General features: G+C 41.7%; 2 protein-coding genes across 2 annotated transcripts; one reads left to right on the top strand and one right to left on the bottom strand.

Annotated features, from left to right (window-relative positions):
* Nucleotides 1-260: 260 nt before the first annotated feature.
* Nucleotides 261-12,154, top strand: cnga3a (cyclic nucleotide gated channel subunit alpha 3a). The gene is made up of 10 exons (XM_076275409.1): nucleotides 261-479; nucleotides 3,573-3,710; nucleotides 3,904-4,001; nucleotides 7,804-7,920; nucleotides 8,446-8,622; nucleotides 9,488-9,547; nucleotides 9,817-9,993; nucleotides 10,187-10,288; nucleotides 10,390-10,496; nucleotides 10,758-12,154. The coding sequence occupies exons 1-10, from the start codon at nucleotides 261-263 to the stop codon at nucleotides 12,152-12,154; spliced, it is 2,592 nt and encodes an 863-aa protein (XP_076131524.1).
* An 816-nt stretch (nucleotides 12,155-12,970) lies between these two features.
* On the bottom strand, nucleotides 12,971-17,890 carry ube3a (ubiquitin protein ligase E3A). Its single transcript, XM_076275408.1, has 9 exons — nucleotides 17,854-17,890; nucleotides 16,508-17,733; nucleotides 15,949-16,093; nucleotides 15,489-15,694; nucleotides 15,180-15,344; nucleotides 14,882-15,037; nucleotides 14,731-14,804; nucleotides 14,423-14,566; nucleotides 12,971-14,299 (listed from the first exon to the last, which is right to left on the bottom strand). Exons 1-9 carry the CDS (start codon nucleotides 17,888-17,890, stop codon nucleotides 14,179-14,181), a joined length of 2,274 nt encoding a protein of 757 aa, XP_076131523.1. The 3' UTR covers nucleotides 12,971-14,178.
* Nucleotides 17,891-27,079: the final 9,189 nt, after the last annotated feature.

The raw sequence follows: 27,079 nt of genomic DNA, 5'->3' as shown, positions 1-27,079 counted from the left end.
GAGGGGGGGGGGGGGGCAACCTCTTGAATATATTACTCCTCTGAAAAAAAATTTTTTTTTCTACAATAGACGCCTGGACCTGATTGTCTGGAGAGCCTTGCCACAGGAAGAAAAGGACAAGTGAGTAACACCTCTCAGACTCAGTTTATAAACTGTTATTGATCAAGATGATTGATGAGGGTCAATAAGCCATTTGGGATTGGAGTGGGGCGTAGTAGTGGGCAGTAAAGGTGTGCCGTTGGGAGTTCATCTCATGCTGTATGCTGGGCTGTGTGTTGTGGAGGTTTGGCGGGGAGCCAGTGGCCTTCAGGGAACGGCGTGGGGTCCAGCTGGAGGTCCTGGAGAGGCTTGGCTGGCCGATAGCCCAAGAGGAGCTGAGTGAGCTGGAGGAGCAGATCCACCTGGGACACGGCTTCCTCCAGCAGGCCTCCGACCTGCAGGACGTCACCAGGCACGCAGCCAGAGATGCAAGGGCAGCAGTGAGTATTAGGGGCCGTTTATACGAGGACGATTGCGAAGGAAGACGACAAAATATTTTATCATAAGTGCCTTTCGTTTACACGGCGACCCCGCAATCGGGGCTTGAAGACGCAAAAATCTGAAGACTCCTTCCAGAGTGTAGAGTTTTGAAGACGACCCGGGTTGCGTCTCCGTCTAAACGGCTAAACCAAAGATCCTTGATTACCTCTCTGGCTAAACTGTCAAATTAGAATGTCTGCGTGTGACGTACCGGGGTTCTATCACACCACCACCCAGCGGTCTGGAATGCATATCCAATCGAATATCACATACTCTTGCGTCTTCACAAAGATTTCCCCCTGAGAATGCTCGTCTAAACGCGAATAAAAAAATGAAGACGAGACGCCACTTCTGCGTCTTCTCTTTTCATTGTCACCGTATAAACGTAGCCTCAGTGTCCACGGAGACGTATGTGGACACTAAACGACTAGGAGTTGGACTCTGAACTCAGTCTAAATTATTGGATTTTGAATGTCTATCTAGTCTGAAGCTTTAACTTACAAAGACCAATGCAGTGCTATAGTTAGTTTAGTTTTGACTTGATTTAAAAATTATCTGAAAGCATTAGAGCTTTGGTATTTGTCTTTGGCAATTAAAGCCCTGAAGGTTGTAGTGAGTGGAGATGAAAGCCACTTGAGATCTGGTTACAGAGATTTTGTCTGAAGTTTTGAGTGTTTTGGGTACATGTTGTTTTCTGTAGTCTCCATGTCCTCCACTTTAGTCTCCACTGACTCACACTGAGGCCTTGCCCACTAACCTCAGCGGTTAGAGTGCCTAATTTAGAGAACGACGACTATCGTGGTATGTTCCTCCTTTCGTCAACTTACTGTGTGCAGAGCCAGTGACATTGGAATTGAGCAGTTACACAAAGATTGCAGACCAAAGGACGTCTAAAAACATTTAGAAGATTTTGTGGTTAGAGCGTGACATAGGCACAGTGGTTTCTTCAGAAACTAGATACAAGATGCCATACACAACTCTGATATAAACAAAGACTGGCCAAGACACAACATGTCATAAACACACCACACACACATGCACAGGCAGCTTGTAAATGTCCTGAAATAAATTCAGATAATAAGCATACAGTATGACGGTAAGGGTCCTTACACAGTGGTTTCTTTATATAACCCAAAAACAAATTAAACAGCAGTTGGTAGATGGTTGTGCAGAATTCGGACTGTTACTTTATGGCAAGCTAAACAGGGCTCGTTTGCTTTTCTAGTAGTTGTTCTCATCCTTTCCTTTTGGTTTGCCCATTCATAATTAAGGATAGAATGTAGAGCTTTATGGAGTTGGGATTGTCTTCAAGCAAGAACTGTGACTTCAAGCAATGGTGTTGTAAGGAAAAGCAAGTGCACATTTCTTCAGCCTGCTTATTAGGCATTGTTATAAAAACAGTCTGTCTCCATCTGAGAGTGAAGGGCTGTTAGGCAGAGATATTGTTATTAAGTCCTATCACCCCTGATGGCTTATCAGACACAGAGGCAGAGGCATGTCATACAGGCACAGCCACGCACATGTACACACACACAGACACACACACACACACAGAGACAGAAACACACACACACACACAGACACACACACACACACACAGAGACACACACACACACACACACACACACACACACACAGAGACAGACACACACACACACACACACACACACACACACACACACACACACACACACACACAGAGACACACACACACACACACACACACACACACACACACACACACACACACACACACACACACATCTACAAGCATTCAGATAAAGGTAGTGAATAAAGATTTCTCTGTTTTCTTTGCATTTGCTTTATTGTGTGTCATAAATATCAATATTGACATGATTTGTCTGCCTCTAGGACCCTGAACTCCATGTGACCCTCAGTATACTTTCATGACTCTTGCTTTCCCCAGACCACCAACAGCAGCCTTAAGGAAACACCCCCCAAAAGCCAGAGAGAAACCCCTAAAAGACCCCTGGATTATCTGAAGGGTCAAAAGGTCGTTGCTCGCTCAAAGGCTGATGGGGTCTACTACTCAGGCGAGTCTGTCTGCTCTCATCCCATCACAAATCTGTTTCCGACTGACTATTTATTTCTGTATCTCACAGTATTTCTTAGATATGCAGGCATAAGCCCAGTCACCCAAAGACAGTGTCCTACAAAACAACCTCTTTTCTCCTACTAATCCCCTATCAGTCATTATGTCTTGTCTTTTTATGTGTCTTGTTTCCTACAACCTCTTGTACCATCCCAAACTTTTTTAGTGCTTCCTGGACTCAAACGCTGTATATTTCAGGTGCTCTTTGGATGGGAAAAACAAACAAACACATTCTCTTTTTAAACAGTTTCAAAACCTTTATTTTCATGGCTTTGGTCATTTTAAACCTTTAAAATCTCTGACATGTTTCAACATCGAGTCATCATCTCAAAGTCAAAACCTTGAAGATGCACTATCCTAATACTGCACCACCCAATACCTCTCTCTCTCCAGGTCCTCGTCTCACTTTTCATTCATCTGATTTTGTCGCAGGGAGCAGCCTGGCCACAAACTCATATTCAACTCAGTTTAATTGAAGGAGTTGTGTCTTCTATACCACAGGCATAGCTAGGAAGCGTTTGCCTGGGAAGAGAGTAAAAGTTGATTTGAACAGCAGAGCCTGTGAGGTCGTAGCCCTTGGCGATGTGCTGACAGTAGGAGGCAGTGGACCCTGTCCTCCTTTGGCGGTAAGACCCAGCAGGTATTTGTTGGTGGTTAGTGAGGTTCCCCCATCACTGAAGCGCTTTGGGTGCTATATAAATGCAGTGTGTTGTTCTTATGATGCAATGATTCAATGATTATGATGATGATGATTAGCACCAAATTCACAACACACTCACACAGACATAAAATCTGCAAATGCCTTTTTCAGTATTGAGAGACAGAAATGCCTTCACCCCAGTTTTGTCCATGACCTGAATTTTGATGTGCAAGTGAGACAGTACAGATGCACTTGATGTTCACTTGACCTGTGATGGAGTCTGTCTGATTGACGTCGTAGGTAGCGGACTATGTGTTGGTCGCCGCTGGGACAGACGACCTGGGTGACCACTTTGTGCCAGGAGTTGTCATAGCAACCCCTCGTCGCTTGGAGGCTGCGGACAAATTGTTCACCATTCTCAAGTACAACAATAAGGAGGTACCCATGAGTCAGGGAAAGCATCTATTGGGGACAATGTGCCCAGTGCCCACCTTAAAATTTAAGATGGCCACTAGAAAGCAAATATATGTACAATGTGGCCCTCAAAGATTGTATTGCATGTCAAGGACACTTATCTGTGCTTGCCGTCAGTGTTACTATATTTGTACCATTGACTGTTGCCTTTTTGCAGGTACACACTCTTCGCAATAAGATCATCAAGATCAGCCAGGCTAGATACCAGACCACTTGTCATAGGCTTAGACAAATCCACATGACTAGGAAGACAACGTAAGAAAGACTGTTGTGTTTTGTTTACAAAAGGTTGTGTGTAATGGTGAGCATTGGCATGATGATGTAAATAATTAACACATGATAAATGGATTTTGATATAAGAGCAGTTTTGTCCTCACATAATTGAATTGTTTTGTTCATTTCATCCTAAGGTGACAAGTTCTTCCAGAGCAAGCAAGGGAGGAGAGAGGATAGACTCATGAAGGAAACTAGGGGTCAAGTCCCAAGGAGAATGACTCCTTGTGTAGTGTGAAGGTTTTGTTTGAAAAACACAAGAATGTATATTTTATATTTTTCACTATGTCCCTACCTTGCCCCTGATTGAGTGATTCTACAACTGCTCTCTGTCTGCTAGTATACAGCTGTATGTCTACTAGTATACATCAAGTCCTTACATTTCAGAATCTTGTAGTTTGTGGATGGGGAACTGGAAGTGTCCTAGAAGTATCTTGTCACTGTTGTTGTCAACTGAGACAGAAAGAACGAGTGAGAGAGGCTCCTATGTATGCAGGCTGATGCATTCTGGGAAATCCTGGGTATTAAATATAGTGATTACCCCTGGCCTCTTGGACGGCTGTGTAAAGAGGCTTTGAACTGGTCTTAGATCTCTGAGCACCTGGCTAGGCTCTTGACTCATGGGGGTTGGAGACACCACAGCACATGCTGAACTGAAATGCTTTACTGTCATTGCAGACCATGAATATGAGATTATTTTCAGTCTTACTTTAATAAAAACTGTTCTTTGCATTATGGCAATCAATACTTTTTGGCAACATTTATTTTAAAATCTTGTCAATTTCTCTCTCATGTTTTGCACACTTGTTTACCAGTGAGTCAGCATGTCTCAGTGCTACACAGAGTCAAATGTTAATTAAAAGAATCACGTCGAATCACACACAATGTTAATCGTGTAATCACAGATGTTATGGTTAATCTGAGATGGTAATCCTCTGATGATGGGACTGAAGATTTCTCGATGCCTGATTATTCTTGGTCACTCTGCTGAATGCGGCAGCTAGTAAACTATTTTTGGATTTGCCACTGAACCTCTATTATTAGACATTACTGGCAAAATTCTTTACCAGGGAGCTGTTGTTTGCTTCTGATTGCTATCAGTGTGTTATTCAATCCAGCTAATATATTTTCAAAGGTTGATTTGAATGTGTTTTTCCACCATAGATGACGTTCTGTCATCCAGAATATTTGCAGTGTGTCCCAGCTTTGATTTGGTACATTTTAAGCTCATTAGTTCCACAGATTCTTTATTTCAAATTATTATCAAACTAAGATGGTTGATAGAAGACTTGTGTCATGGTAACAGATGGAGAAGAATAACAGGATTAACAGCCTTAAAGGAGAAGCACATCCAACAGGACAAAAAATAATCATTTGGGTTTTGGTGAACTAATGTTGATGAATTTATGATAAGTATACAGAATAATAATTATGGCACAAATTATTTGCTACACTTGCTGATACGAAAATGAAAAGACTTGCTTGCTATGGTCAGATACTTTAAGGTCACAAATATCAATATCCATTTGATGAATGCAGTGTGTTTGTATGATTAGACACTTTGTGTGATTACACAGTTTGGACATTTTTGTACCTTACCTGTATATGTGTGTGTGTGTGTGTGTGTGTGTGGGGGGGGGGGGTCCTAAAATGAATCACTGGACAGATCAAAGAGGCACCTGGCTGGCTGTAATCTGGGATTAGTGGGACAACCCTGCAGATTGCCTTAAGGTCTTCTTCTCCGTCCCAGAGATGGCAGGACATGGCTTTGTTGATGCTAGATGGGCGGTGATTCTGTTGTTGTAGCCTGTCTCAATCCCTCACACATAAGCACATTAATTGTTTCTCCCTTGTTGTTCTTTGTTTCTCTTGCACAGGCACCAGGGGTATGGAAAAACACAATATGCCTCACCTCCATCCATATAACGATGTAGCCTATTTTCATATTAGTGTAGTTTCCTTGGAAACCAAAAGAACACACGTATGCCATTTGACGCACAGCTGTGTGCTCAGATTTCTGGAAATGAGGCATCGTAAGACTACAGCACAGAGGGTAACGACACAAAAGTGACAATTAGAAACGGTGAGGAGTCTTCTGGAACCCAGACAGAGAAGAGGCTCCGCCTACTTTCAGCACTCTCGCACGGAGCTCTCCAACGGTACTAGGTGCTGAAGGCTGTGTTTCGATGCCCGGGGTTCTATGGAGTGTATTCTCATGATCATAAAGGTGGAGCAACATGGAGACATACATAATTTAGAAAATAACCGAAAGGACAGGCGTGAGCTTGTCTCACAAGTATGTAATAACTATTAGGAGGAATTTTGCGACCTGAAGACATCACAGGTAAGATAATGCATTAATGAATGGTTTGGTTAGAGACAGTGTCAACTTGTTTAAAAGCTATGCATATGCTTTTGGTGAATTACATATGGTTTCTATCAATGAATATTATACCCCTACATCAACTTTGTAGACAAAAGTCAGGAACAGAGTGACGGGACCTGATGTATGCAAATTGCTAACAAGATTTAGCATGCTGTTGCTGAGAGGGTTAGTGCAGATTGACTTTGTACAATGGTGTACGGAATAAGTGCGACTTAGAAATGTATTTCTGGAGATCAGGAGTACAGCTTTACATGTTTTATAATTGCTCTAAAGCATATCTATCTATGTAAACTTTGACCTTTGGAATCCTACCATGATATTTCGTAATAGTGGATGGATATACATGGATATACAGTTTCTGTGTATCCATGCTAATATTTGTGCTAAGTCAAAGAGGGAAAATGAGGAGCAGAACATTTCAAACAAATCATGTGAGAAAACATCTCCAACAACAGTGATTTCAAGCTTAGATACATAAATCAAAATAACTTCATGTTGTGCGCCTCCTCAACAGTGAATCCAAAATGTCATCTGACTCTGCAACAGGTGACCAGGGTGGATGAGGGTCTGGTTTGTTCCTGACTCCGGGTATCTCTGATTGCCTCTATGATTGCTGACCTCCAATCACAGATGCTTGTGAACTGACATAGCCTTTACAGTTCTAAAGCCGTGGTGTTCTTTCAGCAGGCTGGAGCACTGATCCTGTTTGGTGTTAAGTCATAATCAGGGTGTATTCTTAGATACCCTGCTCACATGGATGTGTTTTCAGTATGAAAATGTACTCCATTTGTATCAGAATTACAAATTCCAACCTGTCACCATTGAAAGAGTCACAGTGTGGTGGTTAATTCTATTAGACTGATTCATTTCTAGGGGTGGAAAGCAACTGTTACAGCTTCGCCGTGGTGGAATGTCCTTATATTGGACACATTTGTGCATGTTTTTATTTTTGCGTTTTTATCATTGCAGCATTGTATTTACGGCGGACATAGTCTGACCAGTGAATATGGAGAAGATCTGCACTAAAAAGTCCTACCCAACCAATCAGAGGTTTCCAGTTGCCAACTCTGACGATGAATCAGGCAATAGTCGCAGCAGGTCAGATCTCATAACGGTGAACTTTGAGCATCAGTCCGCAATATTAAATTCATACATCACCCTCATTTTCATCCTCCTGAAATAGCAGTCTTTTAGGGATGTCAATTTGATAACCATATGTGGTGTTTGAGAGTCAACCAAAACAAGATAATTTTGCACTGATCACACTGAACCAAAATACACTTGAATTCAGTGAACTAAACTAAGTGCATATGAGAAATAATACATTGTAAAAGTTAAAGTCCATATGTGATTAGAGAGTAAAACATTTAGAGAACTGATGCCCTCTCCATCTCTCAGAGCACACTCGGCCTGTGAGGACATGTCCTCGGCAGTACAAGATGCCACCTCCACTGCAACAAGCAGACTCCCTGGGTCACGCCGGAGTTCTTTCACAGGCACAGGAGCCATGGCCAGGTAGCTTCCCTTCTAGAACAATTCCCTATAGAGCAGTCCACTTTAGCAAAGTACATGTGTTGTTGAAGATGTGCAGCAGGCTGATCACCATTGCAAGCTAAATCCTGACCACTTAGGAGTTTATTTTGCAATACTGAAAAGCTGGCTGTGCATTATTGTCATTATTACATGGCTGCGTACAAGTGGAACCAAAAGGTTGAGATATGAATCTGACACTATTTTATCTGTAACTGTGGTTATAGTCCGTTAGGCATAGCAGAAAGGTAATTGAATGCCAAAATTGATCAGTACAGACGTTGGTATTATAATTCAATCAATCAGTTAGTAAACCTTTGTTTTTGTAACCAAAGTATTTGTTCTATCCCTCACACATTGATGAGGGAGATCTGGGTTTTGTCTCTTGAGAAAGTGATCAAACTGGTTGGTACTGCGTATTCCACAGCGCCAAATAATAATGACACATGAAAGCAGCTCATAGAGGGGTGCGAATGAGCCGTTAGTGTTTGACCTGTACTGATCTCCCAGGCTCTCTCACTTCCTGCTCTTGCTACGGAACTGGGCAGCTCGCAGGCTTCGCGGCGAGGAAGAGCGGCCCGACTCCTTCCTGGAGCGCTTCCGCGGCCCCGAGCTTAAGGACCTGACCAGCCGCGGCAGTAACGCCCAGTCCTCCCTGGGTCAGTCAGATGGACCCAGGAAGAGGAAGTGAGTGAGCTGAGGAAGGTGGTGGTGTTTGTCTTGATTCGACTCTAGTCGATCTGTTGCGGAGTACTGGTTTCCTTCCTAGTATCAGTAGTTTCTAGTAGTAATCAGAACTAGTGTATAGTAGTTTCCTTCTAGTTAATAGAAACAATTGTTAAATCATTGTGAGGTGTAGAAATGATAGAATGAAAGTTGCTTGAAGGCATTTGTTTTTATTTTTTATTTTTCCAATCACATGTAGTTGATAAAAGATAAAGATAAAAGTCAATAAATCACGAGTTGATAAAAGATAAAGATATTTATAGGAGTTTTGGAAGGTATCTTATATTATTTATTTGAAAATATGTAGGATTGTGGTATGACTGCACACAATTGACATTTTAAATTAAAAAGTTCTCACTTCTTCCCCTGAATAGAGGGGGCGAACTGTGACAAACATTGTCTTAGAACATTGTAACCTTGCAACTTAACAATTTTAGCTCATACATTAAAATTAGATGTAAAGGTGGCAAAAATGCCATGAATGCGCAAATTTTTTCTGAAAATAAGAAAACAAAAATCTGCCATTGCACTTTTGTTGCTCTATTTTATGGATTTTATTGCATTTATATACACATGGTGCATTGGAACATTGGCAACATTCTCTCCAAATACTAATTCTCTTTAAAGAAAAATCACTCATAGGTTTTTATAACAAAATGTGCAAACTGCTCATCTAATCTATTGGTTCCTTCCATACTGCTTCTGTTGCTACCCTGTACAAACCGAAAATAATACATTGGAGTATTGATTGTATTAGTTGTGGAGACAGTGTCATGCCAGGTCAATAGTGAAAGAGGCATTAACAAATTGACATTTTTTTCTCAAGTAATCCTGAGCATTGGCCCCTGGCCACTTACAACATGAACAACTGCAACAACACAGACGAGTAAGTGTTTTCATACGTAGTAAATATAACATAGCTTCAGCCTGTCCTGTAGAGGTGTAGTCATCCTGAAGTAGAGGTTCCCAGCATTCCTAAATACTGAAGAGCTCTTAGAGTCTAGCTGTCATTGAATTCATAATGCCACCTACTGGCCAAAAGTAGAAGTGAGAGCACTGGTATAAAGTCTTCGGTAGCTCCCTGGTAGTTTCCCATGGAATAAAAACATGAATGCTTAAGGCAGCTGATTGAACACAAAAACATTTGATCTTTAGCAAAAAAGATGACAAAAAGGACGAGATAAAGAAAGATGAGAAAAAAGAGGATGAGAAAAAAGACGGGGACAAGAAGGAGGAGGAGAAAAAAGATGAGAAGAAAGATGACAAAAAGGAGGAGAAAAAAGACGAAAAGAAAGATGACAAAAAGGATGATAAAAAGGCAGAGGAGCCAAAGTAAGTATTCAATCCTAGAGACAGAGGACAAAATATACAATAGAAAATATATACGTACTTGCAGCCTAATAACTCTCGTTATCAGTAGGTGAGTAGTCTAACAACATGACTAACAACAGGCTTTAGGTTAACACTAAATTATCGAAATCTGTGTATGAGAATACAAGAGATTATTTGTAGATATTTCTTTCAGGAAGGAAATCTGGATCATGGACCCAGCAACAGACCTATACTACAGGTGGCTCACAGTCATTGCCTTGCCAGTGTTTTACAATCTTATTATGCTTGTTACAAGGTGAGTACACGTCACTTTTCATTGAAGTCATAGCCAGACAACTTAAAGATGGTTTAAGTGCTGGAAGCTTCAGGTTCACCGTCATCTTTTTACTTACTTAGGTCTGCATTTGATGAACTCCAGGAGAACTACACCATTCTTTGGATTGTATTGGATTACACTTCAGATCTGATCTACTACGTTGATTGGTTTGTCAAAGCGAGAACAGGTGACTAATGAACAGAAAATCACAGGCACACAACACATGTATATACATATACACACCATACACACCATACACACCATTGGTCATACATTTAGACTAAAATTCCTTACATGAATGATTTTTTTTTTGGTAATTTTTTTTGTATCATATCAACCAATATGATTGAATTTGACGTAATTGCTTATGTTGTCATAGTCACCGTTATCTGCTAAAATGCAATGGGGTTTTGAGTAACTAGTGTGAGATATCCATTCTCTTTTGCAGCATTTCTGGAACAAGGACTTCTTGTAAAAGACTCCAAGAAATTGCGAGACAATTATATAGCAAAACCTATATTCAAGTATGACATGCTGGCAATGTTTCCAACTGATTTCCTGTTTTTCAAGTACGGATACAACAACCCTATGTTTAGATTTAACCGGCTGTTCAAAATGTCTCGGCTCTTTGAGTTTTTCGAGCGCACCGAAACTAGAACAAGTTTTCCCAATGTGTTCCGAATCAGCAACCTTGTGCTCTACATCCTGATTATCATCCACTGGAACGGTTGCCTGTTCTTCTCCATCTCGAAATCCATTGGCTTTGGCACGGACTCCTGGGTGTATCCCAACGCCAGCCATCCCGAGTACGGTCGCCTGGCCCGGAAGTATATCTACTGCCTCTACTGGTCCACCCTCACGCTCACCTGTATCGGAGAGGTCCCGCCGCCCGTCTCCGACTTGGAGTATCTTTTCGTTGTGGGTGACTTCCTCGTGGGTGTGCTGATTTTCGCCTCCATCGTCGGTAACGTCGGTGCCATGGTGTTGAACATGAATGCCTCCCGAACAGACTTCCAGACTAAGGTGGATTCCATCAAGCAGTACATGTCGTCCCGTCAGGTCTCCAAGGACCTGGAGGCAAGGGTCATCAAGTGGTTTGACTACCTCTGGACAGAGAATAAGACCTGCGATGAGAAAGCTGTGCTCAAGCACCTCCCGGACAAGCTGAAGGCGGAGATCGCCGTCAACGTCCACTTGGACACGGTGAAGAAGGTGCGCATCTTCCAGGACTGTGAGGCAGCGCTGCTGATCGAACTGGTGCTCAAGCTCCAGCCGCAGGTGTTCAGCCCTGGGGACTACATCTGCAAGAAGGGAGACATTGGGAGAGAGATGTACATCATCCAGGACGGGAAGCTGGCAGTGGTGGCAGACGATGGCATCACGCAGTTTGTGGTGCTCGGAGAGGGCGCCTACTTTGGGGAGATCAGCATCCTGGGAATCAAAGGCAGTAAGGCAGGCAACAGGAGAACAGCCAACATCCGGAGTGTGGGCTACTCCGACCTCTTCGCCCTCTCCAAAGATGACCTGATGGAGTCTCTCACTGAGTACCCGGAAGCCAAGAAGGCCCTGGAGGAGAAGGGGAAAGCGATCCTGATGAAGGATAACCTGATCGACGAGGCCATTGCCAACGCAGGAGCAGACCCGATGATCCTTTACGACAAGATTATGAATCTGCAGCAAAACGTTGACAAAACTACAACCTTGTTTGCCCGAATGATGGCTGAACAGGTGTCCACCCAGACCAAGCTTAAGGATCGGATCAAAACAATGGAGGCGCAGGTGAAGTCTCTGAGTAAGGAGGAGGAGGTGGTCGAGGATAAAAAGGAGGAACCACCAAAAAAATAACTAACTGAATGTACCACAATACTGTCACAACAGAGACACCTTGTTTTGTATTTCTAAGTACTGTATATTGACCTATAGTGTTGCTATACAACAGTTTGTACTCATGTCCTTTTCTGCATTATGTGCACTTGGTAACTGAGCTTTACTCAACCATTTACTTGTTATGTGGATGAGTCTATTATGCAGTAAGTCTGATATTGAATGCTGGATGCCCTTGCATCATAAGTCAGCCTCTCCTTTAGGCTGATCCTGGGGAGTGCTGGAATAAATTGCATTGTTTGGGAAACATTAAAGGATTTTTTTGTAGGACCGCTGTAAACTTTTACAGACTGCAGCAGTTTCTGAGATGTCAGACAATCTTCTGCTGACATTTGAGTGTGAAACCATGTGCTCAAAATGTTATAGGAACTACATTAGAACTGCATGCTGTCACCACACAATTGCCACAATGTTGTACATGGTTTGTATTATGGAAGAGTTGATTCCATGCATACACTCTTGGACCAAGAATTTTGTCCTGTCTTTTATAATGTTAATAATCACAATCTGACAGTGACTTTAATTGTCCTCCAAATATTAGAGATGTCTAAATATTGATGGACGCTCTAAATATAAATATACTGAATTGAACTGAATTGAATAAATAATTTACTAAGGTTCCACATCTTTCTAAACATACTAAATTGAACTGAATTGAATAAATAATTTACTAAGGTTCCACATCTTTCCATAGTTTTCTTTATGTAATGTACATAGCATACAGCACATACACATCATGTGATTCTCCATCATCCACCAGAATAACTAGGCCAAAAACCTCTAACACATGAAACTATCAGACCAGTCTGACTACAGAGAAGGACAGTATACTATAGTTCAATACTATAGTATAATTAAAGAAGCCAATTAAAAATAAACACTCACAAAAAATAACCTTCAAGATCAGAACGTGACACTTATTTTTCAAAAGTACTCACCCACAAATCTCTGACCTCTTGAGTTTAATAGACTGTTTGCAGTTTGTTAGCCTGGAAGTACGTAGACAGGCCAAGGCCAGGCTAGCAGTTTGTAGTAAGATCCCCATTATTTCCTTGATATTGTCTCATTGGCTTTCCAGTGCTTTTTATCCATTACAGCCTGAAGCCAAGTGAGAACATTTTAAATGTAGCACCAGAGAGAAGGACTCATTATTTTTCCCCATGTGGCAGAGGTTTGTGTGTGTGTGTGCGCACGCACACTTGTGTGTGTATGCTTGCATTCATGTGTGTATGTGATTTGACACATTTAGACTGACACACAAACTGAATGAGGAAGTAGATGACAAACAACTCAGATCAGATTAAAATGTGCCACTCTGAAACATGCACTACTATCGAAAGTGCAGTAGGCTTTACACAATAAACCCAGTTTGTCAGCCGGTACTGACAGTAGGTACTGAATACAGCTCAAAGCATGGAAACACTTGGAAAGACTAAGATATTCAAATGTGATGTTACCTGTGTAAACAATAACACACGTCTGCATTTAAAACATCAAACAACATCAACATTGCTGGTTTGAATATGTACTTGATTTTTTTAAATATTGACCACTTACCACCACTACCATTTTTGAAACAACTCAGTTCCTCAAAAAATCTACACATTATAGATACAAAGTATGTATGTTCAAACAGATATGTTCTGTCATTAAGTTCACAGTATTTGACCTCAAAAGCTCGCCATGCCAGCATTGAGTGCATAAGTTCATATTCAAAACATTAAGCAGCAATTAACGTCCATTCTGAAAAAACAGAATTCAAGAAAAAAGCTCACTGGAGTCAAAGCAGTATTAAAAATCTGTTACACCTTCAGAAAATACATCACACATGTAGATAACACTATAAATCCTAAATCAAATTAAGGCAGGGGAACCAGTAGATATGATGGCAACCAACAAGCCACCTGGCAAAAGGAACACTTCTAATCTTTTCTCACAGTTTGTTAAATTGAAAGGAATCAAGCAATTGGGCATGTGGGTAGGCCTCACAGCATGCCAAATCCCTTGGCATACGTGATGGCTTTCAGGAGTCTCTCTTTAAGCGCCTCTTTGGTAGAATATTCTGGAAGCAACAGGGCATTAAAGCACGTGTGGGATGTAGGTAACCTGGTACAGAAAACATTCAGATTAGATAGACTTCAACAGGAACTATAACAACAACAGCAGCAGTAACAACAACAACTTCATCATCGTCATCATCCTATAGCAACAACATGAGTATCCACTTACCTGTCTGAATCACTGCCATTTTTGGCTATGATCATCTTCAGTTTCCCAAGGCCACCCACAGGTGCTCTGTCCGTGCCCGTGGTGAACTGGAGAAAAAGCTTCTTCTGCTCTTCTCCGAAAGTGTGCACAGTTTCCCAGAAATCTCTGAAATGTGAAAGTTTATTTATAATCATCATGTCAGACTAATCTAATAATGGATGCCATGCTTTATTTAGAGATTGAACATTTTTCTGGAGATGGACATGAAATGCAATAACAATGACAGAGCAGCTCAATCTCCACCTCAAATGGAGAGTGGTTAAGCTTACCTAATGACGCGACTCTCCTTGTTGTAGCCCCCATCATACTCTGTGCTCTCTTCAAGGGCATGGAAGTCCAGGTTCTAAGAATTTAGGACAATATTTGTTCAGGGTTTCTAAAGAGCAAGAGTAAAGAATAACCTTGGGTGAACTAACATACCCTGCTTCCGCAGATGAGCAGTTCTATTTCGTCAGGCCGGAACAGGTACTTCAGTGGAGACTCATTAGTCACCATGTGAAAGCCTCGTCTGAAGGCCTTGAACTGCACCTCCATGCTTTTATTCAGAATGTAATCGGCATACTGAGACACAAATTCCTGTATGGAAAGGTTCACAGCAAGGACACCCCAGCAAACAAGTTGGAGAAAGGGAACTTTGGGGAAAGAAAACTCAAGCCAAAGCCAAGAATTTATTTAATCTTACCGTGAGACCCGTTTACTGTTTTGTATGAAAAACTACCTTTCTGTTGTCATTGGTTACAGGGATATCTTCTCCGTTTTCTCTCAGGTCATGCGTGACCGGATTTCCAAATAGGTCAGTTTGTGATATCTGGAAGGTGAGCATCATGTCCTTCTCCACGTCACCCCCATAATCCAGTATCTCTTTCATACTCTGATAGAGAGCCTGTTACATTGCACAGTCAGAAACAAACAAAAGATGTTAAAGATGTTAAAATGCTATGTAATGCTCTTAGGAATATAGCCTGGGTGTTAATGTACTTAAAACAAAGTGTCATGGATTTTAACATTACATATAACATTGTTTTACCGGGTGAGAATCAGCTAAGTCCAGAAGAGTCCCTTTCTTGCCCATCAGCTTCCTGTACGCCACCATGGGAAAGTGCACATCCAAGATACAGTTGTTGTATATGGCCAAGCCCAACACAATACCTATCAGTGTATACTGGCCCTCATTTTCCAATGAAGAGGGGTTGAACCAAAACACCTTGGCGGTGTCGTCATAGGTGAACATACCTGGGGATGAGCAAAAAGCCATGGGTAGTGTTCATTTAACCAGTGAGATTTGACTGCTCCAACTCTGAGATCAGACATTATTTCAACTGATGGAGAAGATCTGAAAGTATGATAGTATATGTCTTACACTAATAGACATTAAATCCATACATTGCATTCTTAATTGCTGTATACACTAAAATGAATAAACTAGTACAGCAAGATATCTGGCAATTATGTTGGACTATCGTTTATTTTTTTATTGATAGTTTTACCAATATCTGGGTTGAAAATCTCTTCAACAACCAGTTGAAAAAACTCTTTGGAAACTCCTCCTTCATCCAGGCCTTGCTCCCCTTCAAACTCTACATAGAGCTGTTTCTTCAGGTCTGAGGGATTCTCCATTGCAATCATCTCCAGCTGGAACAAACAGAGTAAAGTGAAGAGTTTTTTTGTGACAACATATTTAATTCTGTCAACCTGTATTAAGAAAATGTAGAATCGTAACTACACAGATGAACTTCAACAAACCCTGGTCATCAAGATCAATATGTAAGGAGGAGCTTACAGTTTAACATTTCTGTTTACAGTATATTAAAGGTTCTATAAGCGATGCAGGTTAATGCCACTTCTGTTGACGTTCAAACAAAACAGAGCTAGCTGGCAGCTAGCGGATGGTGAGGTGATGTTAGCTGTATGTGACAAATAATGTTTTAGCTTAGAAACCGTGTTACATCACTTATAGCACCTTTAAAGAAAACATACTGAACTGAGTGATAACTATCACTCAGGATGATTTTACATTTTATTTGATGAGGTCAATTATCAAATTACCCTGATTAGGGCATCATCAATTAGATGATCTCTTCGGACTTTAAGTCGTAAGTAGGGGTTGGCTTGCTGTCCTTCGACCATACTGTAGAGCGCTGTGATCCGGCGTTCGCTGTACATTCGAATCCTATTGTCATAGTACAGTCCCTGGTTCTTAGTCACAGCGTTAAGGATAAAGGGACAGCTCATGAAGGCAAACTTGCTCTCCGCATTTACCTTGAAGAAAACATAGTCCTTGTCCATTTCAAGCACCTCATTTAGCGGCTCATTAATGAACTCTTCAAAGGCAATGAGCGGGTGTCGACAGTCAGACGCCCGGACACCGAGCTCGACCTCCAAAGGGTCCACCCTGGGGCCCCTAGGACTTATCTCTTCTTCCCCCAGTAATTCTTGCAATGTCAGGTCATTGGACTCGATCAGCATATCATCCTCTTCCTCATTTTGATCTGGGTCCAGCTCCCCAGCCAGAATATTAGCGAAATAAACAATCTTTAAACACTTGGCAGCGGCCACCACCGTTTCGTCATCTTGGACCAAGTTGTCATTGTCAAAGTCGTTGCAGACGACCGTGAAAGTGATCAGCTGCTGAAAGGTCTCCATCATTCTGAGGATGTGCTCCATACCAAATCCTGACCACAGGCGTGCCAGTCGCGCTTGCCCCGGGAGGGAGAGCTTGCTCATGGCCTTGCAGAAAAGAGGTAATGCTGACTCAAGGTACTCTGGACTGTGAAGGTTGGTGTTCTCCATGACTATGACAAACAAGTTGAGGTAATTGTGGTCGAAGGAATACGCGTCGTGGTAGGTCAGCTCACTCTCCACGCTTGGCATCATGGACACCAAGGCGTTGATGATGGCAGCCTCAATTTGCTCATGTGGCAGTATTTTGTCATATACCCTTCTCAGTCCATCAATGTCCACGGTCACCTCATCATCCTTATCATCACTGTCATCCTCATCACTTTGGTCACCCTTCTCTGCTCCTTTGCTCGTAGAGGGCTCAGTATCAGATTTTGAGATGGATGATGCCCCCTGCTTGTCCTCACTCTTCTTCTTGTCCCGTTGTGACTGTAGCTTGTCTGGACTCAGTTGTTTGGTGCGGAAACTTCGCATTAGGCACTCTGAGTCGGAAAACACTTTGCCAATAGCTCGAATCAAAGAGGTGTAGTCTTTATTCTCCTCACACACTGCCAGGAGCTCACACACCTTGTATTCAGTGAGGAAATTCAGCTCTGTTCAGAAAAAAAACAGCAAAAAAAGAAACAATGGGAACATTATACAGAGTGATCCAAAACAGGAAGGCCTGGATAAACCAGTGCCAGTGTTGGACGGCACACACTTCCAATACTTACTACTGAGGTCATCCTCCTCCAGATCTTGGTGGTTCATCTTCTTGCTGTGGTGCAACTCTTTACAGATTCTTCAATCACTTCAACCTTCACTTCCCCTTTTCTTGTCATTGCATGGTTTATATCGGCATGTTAGTGGGAGAATTCACCATTGGACGTCAATATTATTACTCATCTTAACAATAACAGTATTGTTTTCTTAATGCCATGAAAATGCAGGCTGTGGTGACTACAGGCATCATAGATTTATCTGCAACCATGACACGCTGTCAGGGGTATTAAAACCACATGCCTCCTTTACACAACATTTTGTACAGCCACAGAGGGGTTAATTCAGCCACTCAAACTCAACTCAAATGATGTAACCTTTTTTTTTTTTACCATAGATGCATGAAGTATGTGGTGTTAATGGCCATGAAAACCACTCCTTTATCACAAATAATTTTGAACAAACACAACCTACTAACCAAATTGCTGCTGTCCTTTTATGAACATGTATTTTATTGCATTCCAGTCACGCAACACTCTCTCTGTTTATGTTTTGACTTCCAAATACATATAAATAGAAGGACAACACAAATGCAAAAACCCCATTTTAAAGTGACATGCTAAACTTTAGGTTTCTTGTGCAATAGGGGGATTTTATGTGTACAAGGCTAGCGTGAGCAACTGAGCATTCTGGATACACACATGCACTGCCACACACACAGTCACATTCAAAAAATGAATTATGACCTCACACTCAATAATCATGAACTCACACTTTTATTTGTAAACATACATATCATTATGAAAAACAGACATGCATCTAGGCCAGTGTAGAACTATATAGGCCTAAATTAAAATAAAAATTAAAACAAGTTTTAAAACAAACGTGACAGAGTTAGTAGGCAAAGACAACAAAAACATGCCCCCCTATAACTTAACTTACATTGTTAAAATGTTCTCTTATTCTCTTGCCGTAGGCTAACTGGAATTAAACAATAAACAAAGTTGAAAACAAACTACAATGTTGGCTATTAGAACGTCATATGCTTCATAGAATAGGCCTACCAATTCACGATCTTGATTCTGACCAAACCAGAGAAATTCTCTGATTTTACCAGTAATGTTGGCTGCGCACTTAACATTAATCACGTGACTGCTGAAGTTACAATGTTGATATGGAACTGAACAGGAAATAAATACTGCAATATTGTAACCATAGATGGATTCGCCGCTCTGTTACATTTATTTCCTCAACAAATCAGCTCATATTTTCAAACTGGACTTTCCTATAACTGACCTGGGCTGACCAACTTGTCAGGTCGGTCCGAGCGAGCAAGACTCTCACTTCTTTTGCTAATGTTAAACGCGTTTAGGCTATCCCCAAATGTCTACCCATTGTAAAGGGTAAACTAGCTACAACCAAAACTGCACGACTGTTATTGTTAGTCACATGCAGACGAATGAACCTTACAAATAATGAATCGGTAAAATGGTTTAGCCTAAGTCCCCTGTCGGCTCAATTCGGACGTCCCATTATGGGCTAATAACTTTACACACATTGCAGTGCTGCTTACATTGCGATTGCGATGCTAGGAGATGGGTCGCGTTGAAATACCGTTTAAGACAAAAAAACAATGATCAGTCCAGTCTTGACTCGGCAAAACTCTTCTCAGCCATCTTGACTTGACTTCTGTCGCAACCAGTCGCAATAACAACCACCGTCAACAAGTGGATCGTTCCCATAATGCAATGTGCCGTCAACATTTATTGTGAAAATTCCAGAGTGTGGTTATGCATAGGCCCACATAAATATCAGTTTAAATAACGAAAACATGTTGTTAAGTAAACTCACTGATGCTCCAAAATATGGTTCTGCATAAACTGCGATGATTGGTTTTAACATTGTGGATGGTAGGCCCTATGGTTTCTGGTGGATAACTCACGTCTAAAGTGAAACACCGCTATACAACTACTTTTACAAAGCCAACAAAGATCTTAATACAAAAGATCAAATATTCTCTTCAGATTGTTTTCAAAACTTGGCCAACTCAAATATTATCATACAGATTATACTGTACCAGCAGGTGGCAGGATTCCCCAAAGACCAGGATTGAAGGGTTGAATGCATCTGGAATAAGATTCATGGTCCAGTGTGTAGGTGTTTCTCTTTTCATTTAAAAAAATCACTGGTTCAAATCTAATGTGAGCTATTGAGAAATGATGTGTGTTTAATATGCTACTCCTTGTCAAGAACCTGCACTCTGAGGAGAGCACTCTGCTCTCACATACAATTACATTTATTAATTTAGCTGACACTTTTAGGTACACAATCAGGAATAATATTTAAGCGACACTGAAGGAGACCTTAGGTAACAATAAATATGACTACAACAAATACTGCTACCTACGGAGCCCTAAGGGGACATGAGCAAAAAAAAATCTAAAGTTTAGTTTCATGTGCTCACGTGAAACTTTCATGTGCACACGTGAAACTTTCATATGCGCACATGAAAGTTTCACGTGAGCACATGAAAGTTTCAGATGAGCACATGAAACCTTTTCACATGAAACTTTCATGTGCGCATGTGAAAAATATGGACTTCATCTTGCATTTTTAAAAGATTAAACACTGTCCAGCTATTTGTTTGTTGTTTAACAAACTGTTTTAAAATGGCTGTTACACATACAACTTGCACATCTACATCGGTCTGCCTCCACACACCAAAATCCTGGACCTTTTGTAAGGCACCAGAGTGGGTGTCGCCCAATTAACCCATTACCCCACCTGCAGACAATTAGCAGTTAATAGTCCGACAGGCCATGTGCAAAAGCGCATTCAATTAAAACAGTGTCCTAAAACAGGGAAGATGTAGTCAGCATCTTCACAGCGCACATGAAACTTTCACGTGAGCACATGAAAGTTTCATGAAAGCTTCACGTGCGCACATGAAAGTTGCACGTGAGCACATGAAACTAAACTTTAGATTTTTTTTTGCTCATGTCCCCTTAGGGGCTCTGTAGCTACCAGAGGATGAGAGTGCAGAAGTTATAGTTTTGGTCAAAGTGTAGGCATGGCTGAAGTGCCCTTGAGCAAGGCACCTAACCTCTCACTGCTCCCCGAGCGCCGCTGTTGTTGCAGGCAGCTCACTGTGCCGGGATTAGTGTGTGCTTCACCTCACTGTGTGTTCACTGTGTGTGTTTCACTAATTCACAGATTGGGATAAATGCAGAGACCAAATTTCCCTCACAGGATCAAAAGAGCATATACTTATACTTACTTAGTTGAGGGAAGCAGTATAAAAGGAGGAGGAGTCAGAATGAAGTAGAAGGAGGGAAGAAAGACACATGGTGGCAATGATACATGGCAAAGTAAGTGCATGCTAGGTGTGTTGGGTCTTTCGGAAGAGTTGGGGTAAGTTTGGGGCATTTAAGTAAGTGGGAGCAGAACCAACAATCAGGCAAACAGGCAAACATTAATGACTTGAATTTGATGTGGGCGGCTAAGAGCAGCCAGTGGAGCTCATCGAACAGTCAACAGAAATCAGTTCACTGATTCCTGCTGTTCAGTCCTGCTGTTCAGTCTGTCAATTCTCATCCACCATTCCTCCTCTCAAGACTGAGAGGATAGGCATGGCCTACATAGCCAATCATTTACGTACATTCCCCCCATATATGGCCATTTAAAACAGTCATTTACATTCCTAAGATCCCATGTTGGGATTGTGCACTCAACTGATAGCTGAACATCAGCTATTTTTGTGTGTTTTTGTTGATCATTTTTCATGAACAGATGCAGAGAGAGCTTCTCTGCTTTTTTTTTTGCATTTGTTAATTTATTTATTTTTCAATAGCACTGAACCTGTGGCAAAGCAGCGTAATAGAAAAAGGTGTCTGAGTTCGGGAAGATGTGGACCAGTGCAGCTATAGAGAATCAGGATCTCATGAATATAGACAGCTGGTTAGCCCTGAGTCAACAAGGTCTGGGACTGCACTTCACTTCACAGTTCAGTTAAGGCTGTTGAGATGGAAGAGGCTCGCCGCCGAAGCAAATCAAACGACTGCAATGCAATTGTTTCTTTAAAGCATCTCATGTTAACTTATACACAGTATAGTCACAAGTTCATTCTTATGTTTTTTGAAGCTATTTTCTCTTTGTTGTCATTAGTGTAGTGTTGAGTTTTCAGGTATAAAAGGTCCAGTTCTCAACAGCATGGTTGAAAATGCAATGTTCTGTTTTGCTTTTGAGGACATATTCGAGTTTGATTTATTGTGGGAGCAGATGCATTGTATATTATTTCATGGCAGCAATAAATCTGGTTTGTGTTCTGGAATCATATTTACAGGTCATGATGCTTCATAAAGAATAATAGAATCAGTGCAGGACATGACAGCAGTGCCTGATTAAGGTGCAAATGATTCAGTTCCCAATTAAAATTACAATTTGATGCGTTGCATATGTACCATCCTGTAACACTTCTCTTTTAAGACTCATCAGTGTGAAACACAACTGTCTCTGAAATATCGATTTAAAAACATTAACATTTAACCATAGTAGCATTTTTCACACTTGCACACATATCCATTCTGAAGATGTTTTTTTCCTTACGTGAAAAAGATCTGGCACTGGTTCCATTTAGAAATATAACATAAAGCCTCAAGAATAACTTGATCCCATAGACAAAGAGTACTCCTGTATGGAATGGTTATATGACCTTCAGAATCAATCATCCATTTCCTTTTGTACTTTCAGATTGGATGACCAAACAGCGCACATGCTGTTTCTAGCACAATGTGGCATTTTGGGCGCCAATTTCCTTGGCGATACTGAGCGATAGATAAGGCTATATAAGTTGCAAACCTGATTTGATTAGTGGCTGAATAGACACTGCTGCTGGCATTGCTGATGTTACTGCATGGACAAAACAATTACCTGGATCCTGTCAAGCAGTCCTTGAGCTTATTGAATCCCTCTGCCAGCCATGTGGAGACCGTGCGTTCAGGGGAAGAGCACCTCTAATTAAATTCGTTTTAAGAGGATCACACCATATTGCGCCTCCCACAGCCTTGTTTGACTCAATAGGAACACAGTGGATTTCAGTGGATTTCAGTGTGGATAAAGTGTGAGCATGTGCTATTAACTCATATATTACAAGGTAACATCTCAAATAGAGTTGGGGGTTTGCATGACATAATAACCCCTCCCATAGATCTCTAGAGAGTGTATCCTTACAGTGTAACAGCTCTGGATGCAATATAATCATATTCAAGATGTGTGAATGAGGAAAACAAAATTGCAACAAAAGCAGTTTTGCTCTGGGTCATAATTGTGGACATATTGAGTCTTACCTAGTGACCTATCAAAGCCCTCTGAATAATTCCTGTACTGTGAACTGTGACTTGAGGATGGGCAGACAATAGCAGTGCGGAACACAGCAGAGAAGCCACATTAGCATTTCATGAGAGATTCTAAGTTCCTTTGTGATTACAACCCACACAGCAGCAATTTCCTTGGCCAGCAATAACAAACTGTTAATTGTAATTGTGAATGTGTCTGAATGTGTGTTTGTGTACATGAACAAGTGTATGTGTGTGTGTGTGTGTGTGTGTGTGTGTGTGTGTGTGTGTGTGTGTGTGTGTGTGTGTTTGTGTGTGTGCAAAAGAGAGAGAAAGACAGAGAAAGAGATAGAGAGAGATAGACAGAGAGAGAGAGAGAGAGAGAGAGAGAAGGTGTGTGTGTACATGTGTGTAATCGAGTATCCTCTGATATTTAAGTCAGCCCCAGCTTGCAGGATCATGAATATTCAGATCAGACCAGAGGTAATTTAAAATCCAATTAAACAGGCCTCATCCAAAATGACAGAGAAGCAAATTTTTTTAGAAATTGATTCGATTGATTGACCTGGCTGTTTAGAATGTAAATCGTTTCTGTGCTCCGCGACATTTTCTCTCGCCTGACCGTACGCCACCAAATTACCCGTATTCATCTTCACCAAGCTGGCCATGAACTAGCAGTGCAGTAGCCAGCAGTATTTTTCCATGTTGGGGTCGCATACCTATCATGGAAAAGGTATGGTTGCATAGGACTTCCAGATGGTTTGGGCACACTGGGCTGTAGGACAAAAATGGACCATGGGTCCACCTGCAACCAGAGTAGCCTAACGGTGGGGTGGTGGATGTTGGCCCTTCCTGTGTGCTTTGCTTCAGGGTTATGGAGAAAGCTTTTCCTTGCATCATGCCCTTCAACAAAGACTGTCGCAAAGTTCTGTGGCACACATAGCCAGCCTCAGCATTCACCTGACCTATGAACTTTGCAATTGCGATTGAATACCATCCAAGTGTTTACAAATGTAAATTGTATACCTGAAATCTGATACCTGAGCTCTGCTGGCCTCTTCCAGGGATGCAGTGGTGAACAAAAGGGGAGAACATTTGGCAAGACTGGGAATTAATGAGAATGTGATGTTAGGACAGGAGAATGTGTTTGGGAGGTGTAGAGGACTCTGTTGCTGTGGTTGTAGAATCATGCAGTCAAGGCCAGGCACTGGCTTGAGATGATGTGCTCAGTGTTGTTCCAGAGGCTACACATTATTTTTATTCTCAAAAATGGACTGCATCAAATTCTGCGCATTCATTTTCACCAAGCTTGTCATCACCAGGTTAGAGAACCTGTTGGGTTGAAGTAACTGTGTGAGTCTTGATAAATAAGGACTTTTTCTGTTGGATTTTCACAAAAATGCATAAATGCCACTGGATCAGCTGGAAATCATATAGGCACAGAACCTACTCTGAAGTAGTGAATGAGCTGTTCTTTGCATCTCGTCCTTCACTTGAACTTTGCAGAATGCCTTATGCACCTTTAAATGGTGCAACTGAATTCCATCCAAGTGTTTTCAGTTGCCCAGACACCCACCTGCAATTCACCTGCGGTGGCCCGTCGGAGGAGACATAAGCGAGCGTTTGGCAACACCAGGAATTAATGAGGACATGGTTTTAGAGAGAAAGAGAAGAGCCCTACAGAGGACTCTGTTTCTAGCTGTGCTAGCATATGCTATTTTGTGCCCTAGGTTGTTCCAGAGGGCAATCATCATAATCAACCCTGAGAATAACCTTACAAATGAGTCTGGGCCGTGTCAAAGCCAGACGTGGGCCAGATCAGATGCCGCAGTCCACTGCCATCCGAGCTTCTCCCTCCCTCTCCTCTCTCCTTCCCCTTTTGCACATGCACACTAAAGTTTGTTGCTGTTGACCTTTAACTGAAGAGTGAGGCCGGTTATATTTATCATATGGCCATTCATTATGATGCGTTAGTTTGACTGACCTTTTCAGCCGAGATATTTAACAGTGTGGTAAAGCACAAGATTATGAAGGTTTGCAGCTGTCACAGGGAGATGCATGAGTCATAACAAAAGATAGATTTGGTGATAAAATAAGGAGAGAACAGGACTGCAGCCTTGAGTTGAGTTGACTTCTCCTGCAGTCTGCCCTGGAGTGAAATCAGATATATAGTCCTGTAATGTCAGATACAATTGTATGCTCATGGTCCAGATTATAAATTCCTTTTTTTTTCTGGTGTCCATTTGGCATCCTCAGTGTAAAACCGATGACAGGACTTTTAACAGAGAGCAATTAAAGAGTTTTAATCAGTGTAGAACCGCAGTCTGTTTGACTTTAGCTGTGGGATGGTAAATAAACTAGGACCATGTGTTGGCAAATGTGATTATCAATATAACATATGCTGTCATCAGCTGTTAACCAGAGGAAATGATCCGGAAATCCATGGCACTGGCAGGTTACCTGCAAATGCACTCTGTGACACTGAATGGGTTTCAGTGGGTTTTTTTTAAACACATACATTCTTTCCATGTAAAGGTTTATTTTCATGACTGCCCATTCAGAATGAAGAATGGAATTGAAACAAAAATATCGTTATGTAATATTAGTCTTATTATAAAAATCATTATATTTCTACATTAGTCATTCGTTTCTAAAACTCACAAAACATCCTGATGAATCTACAAATTTTTGCAAGGTGAAATGTCAACCATAATACCATAATAAGTTCTGTCGTATGGCTGAAATTCTTTACCACTGTATTCATTAATCTGTGATTCCTGCATGCACTCTCTCAGCGCAAATCCGGGCTGGGAATACCATCTAGTCCCCTCATCTTTCACACAGCTCAGGGTCGCCAGCCAGCGATGAGGCCACGGCGTGGCATTGCTTTCTCAATCACCTCAGGCATCAGCCCGGGAGGCCAACACTGTGTGCTCTCGTCTCTCCAAGTGCGCTGCACTGTGAGATGGAGTCCTTGGGGAGATTTAGTGGAGAGGCTGTAACACAGGGCGGTATGTAAATTATCGCTTCAGAAAGGGGACAAGGTCATGGGATAAGAGAGAGCCAAAAAAAGCCACCATCCTCCTGGCACCAAAGGCCAAAAGACTTGCTTTATTGGTCTGACTTCAGTGTGATGCATCGCTCATGCTAATCCTTTTTTTCCCCACACACTGATACAATGTGGAGGCAAACTGTATCCTGTGTAGAGGAAAATTAGGTCTGAAATCAAATGACTGAAATCAAGACTTCTTCACACACAGATAAATAAGGTCACAACAAAGTCAATGCCTTCAAGCCATTCAAAGCCAGAGGACTTTTTTTCATTTTTTTTTGTTTGTTTGTTTGTTTGTTTGTGGTGGTTACAGCAGAAGGAAAGGGGCAATGTCGCTGCTCTACTGCATCTGGAAAACCCAGTGGGTGGACCCCGGCGTGGGCCAGAGCTCTTTAAAAAGGCCGTGGTTGCCGTGGTTGCGGCGGTGCGGCGATGTCACCCGCGTGGCAGCTCATTCGTCACGCCTTTCCTCCTCATCAGCTTTAGAATCTGGTTAAATGGCATTGACGAACAACCGCTCATCAATCAAATCACCCGCCGCATCTATATCCCCCCGCGATTCATTTCAATCTTGGACGGGTGCCACCATCCAGCACCGTCTATCTCGGCCTTAACGGGGAAACTTTACGAGGGAGAACATCGGTGCAGGGCCCTTTTGTGAGCAGGGTGCAAAAGGACAGGCCAGCCTGTGGTCAACTCTCTTGAAGTTGAGATATCAATATCCTGATGTTGTAAAACTGTATTGTCACAATAAATATAGACTGTACCTGCCCTCTGTCAATCTTTTATATGAATGGACGATCAACTGTACTGGACGATCACGTAATGGACGATCACACTAAACAATCTTGCTGA

This window comes from Alosa pseudoharengus, unplaced genomic scaffold (genome assembly GCF_046254945.1).
Source record: "Alosa pseudoharengus isolate Yale_2024_CS ecotype anadromous, Long Island Sound unplaced genomic scaffold, YU_APseudo_1.1 YU_APseudo_1.1_scf_11, whole genome shotgun sequence".
NCBI classification, from domain to species: Eukaryota; Metazoa; Chordata; class Actinopteri; order Clupeiformes; family Clupeidae; genus Alosa; species Alosa pseudoharengus.
This window is presented reverse-complemented; position numbering and strand designations above follow the sequence as displayed.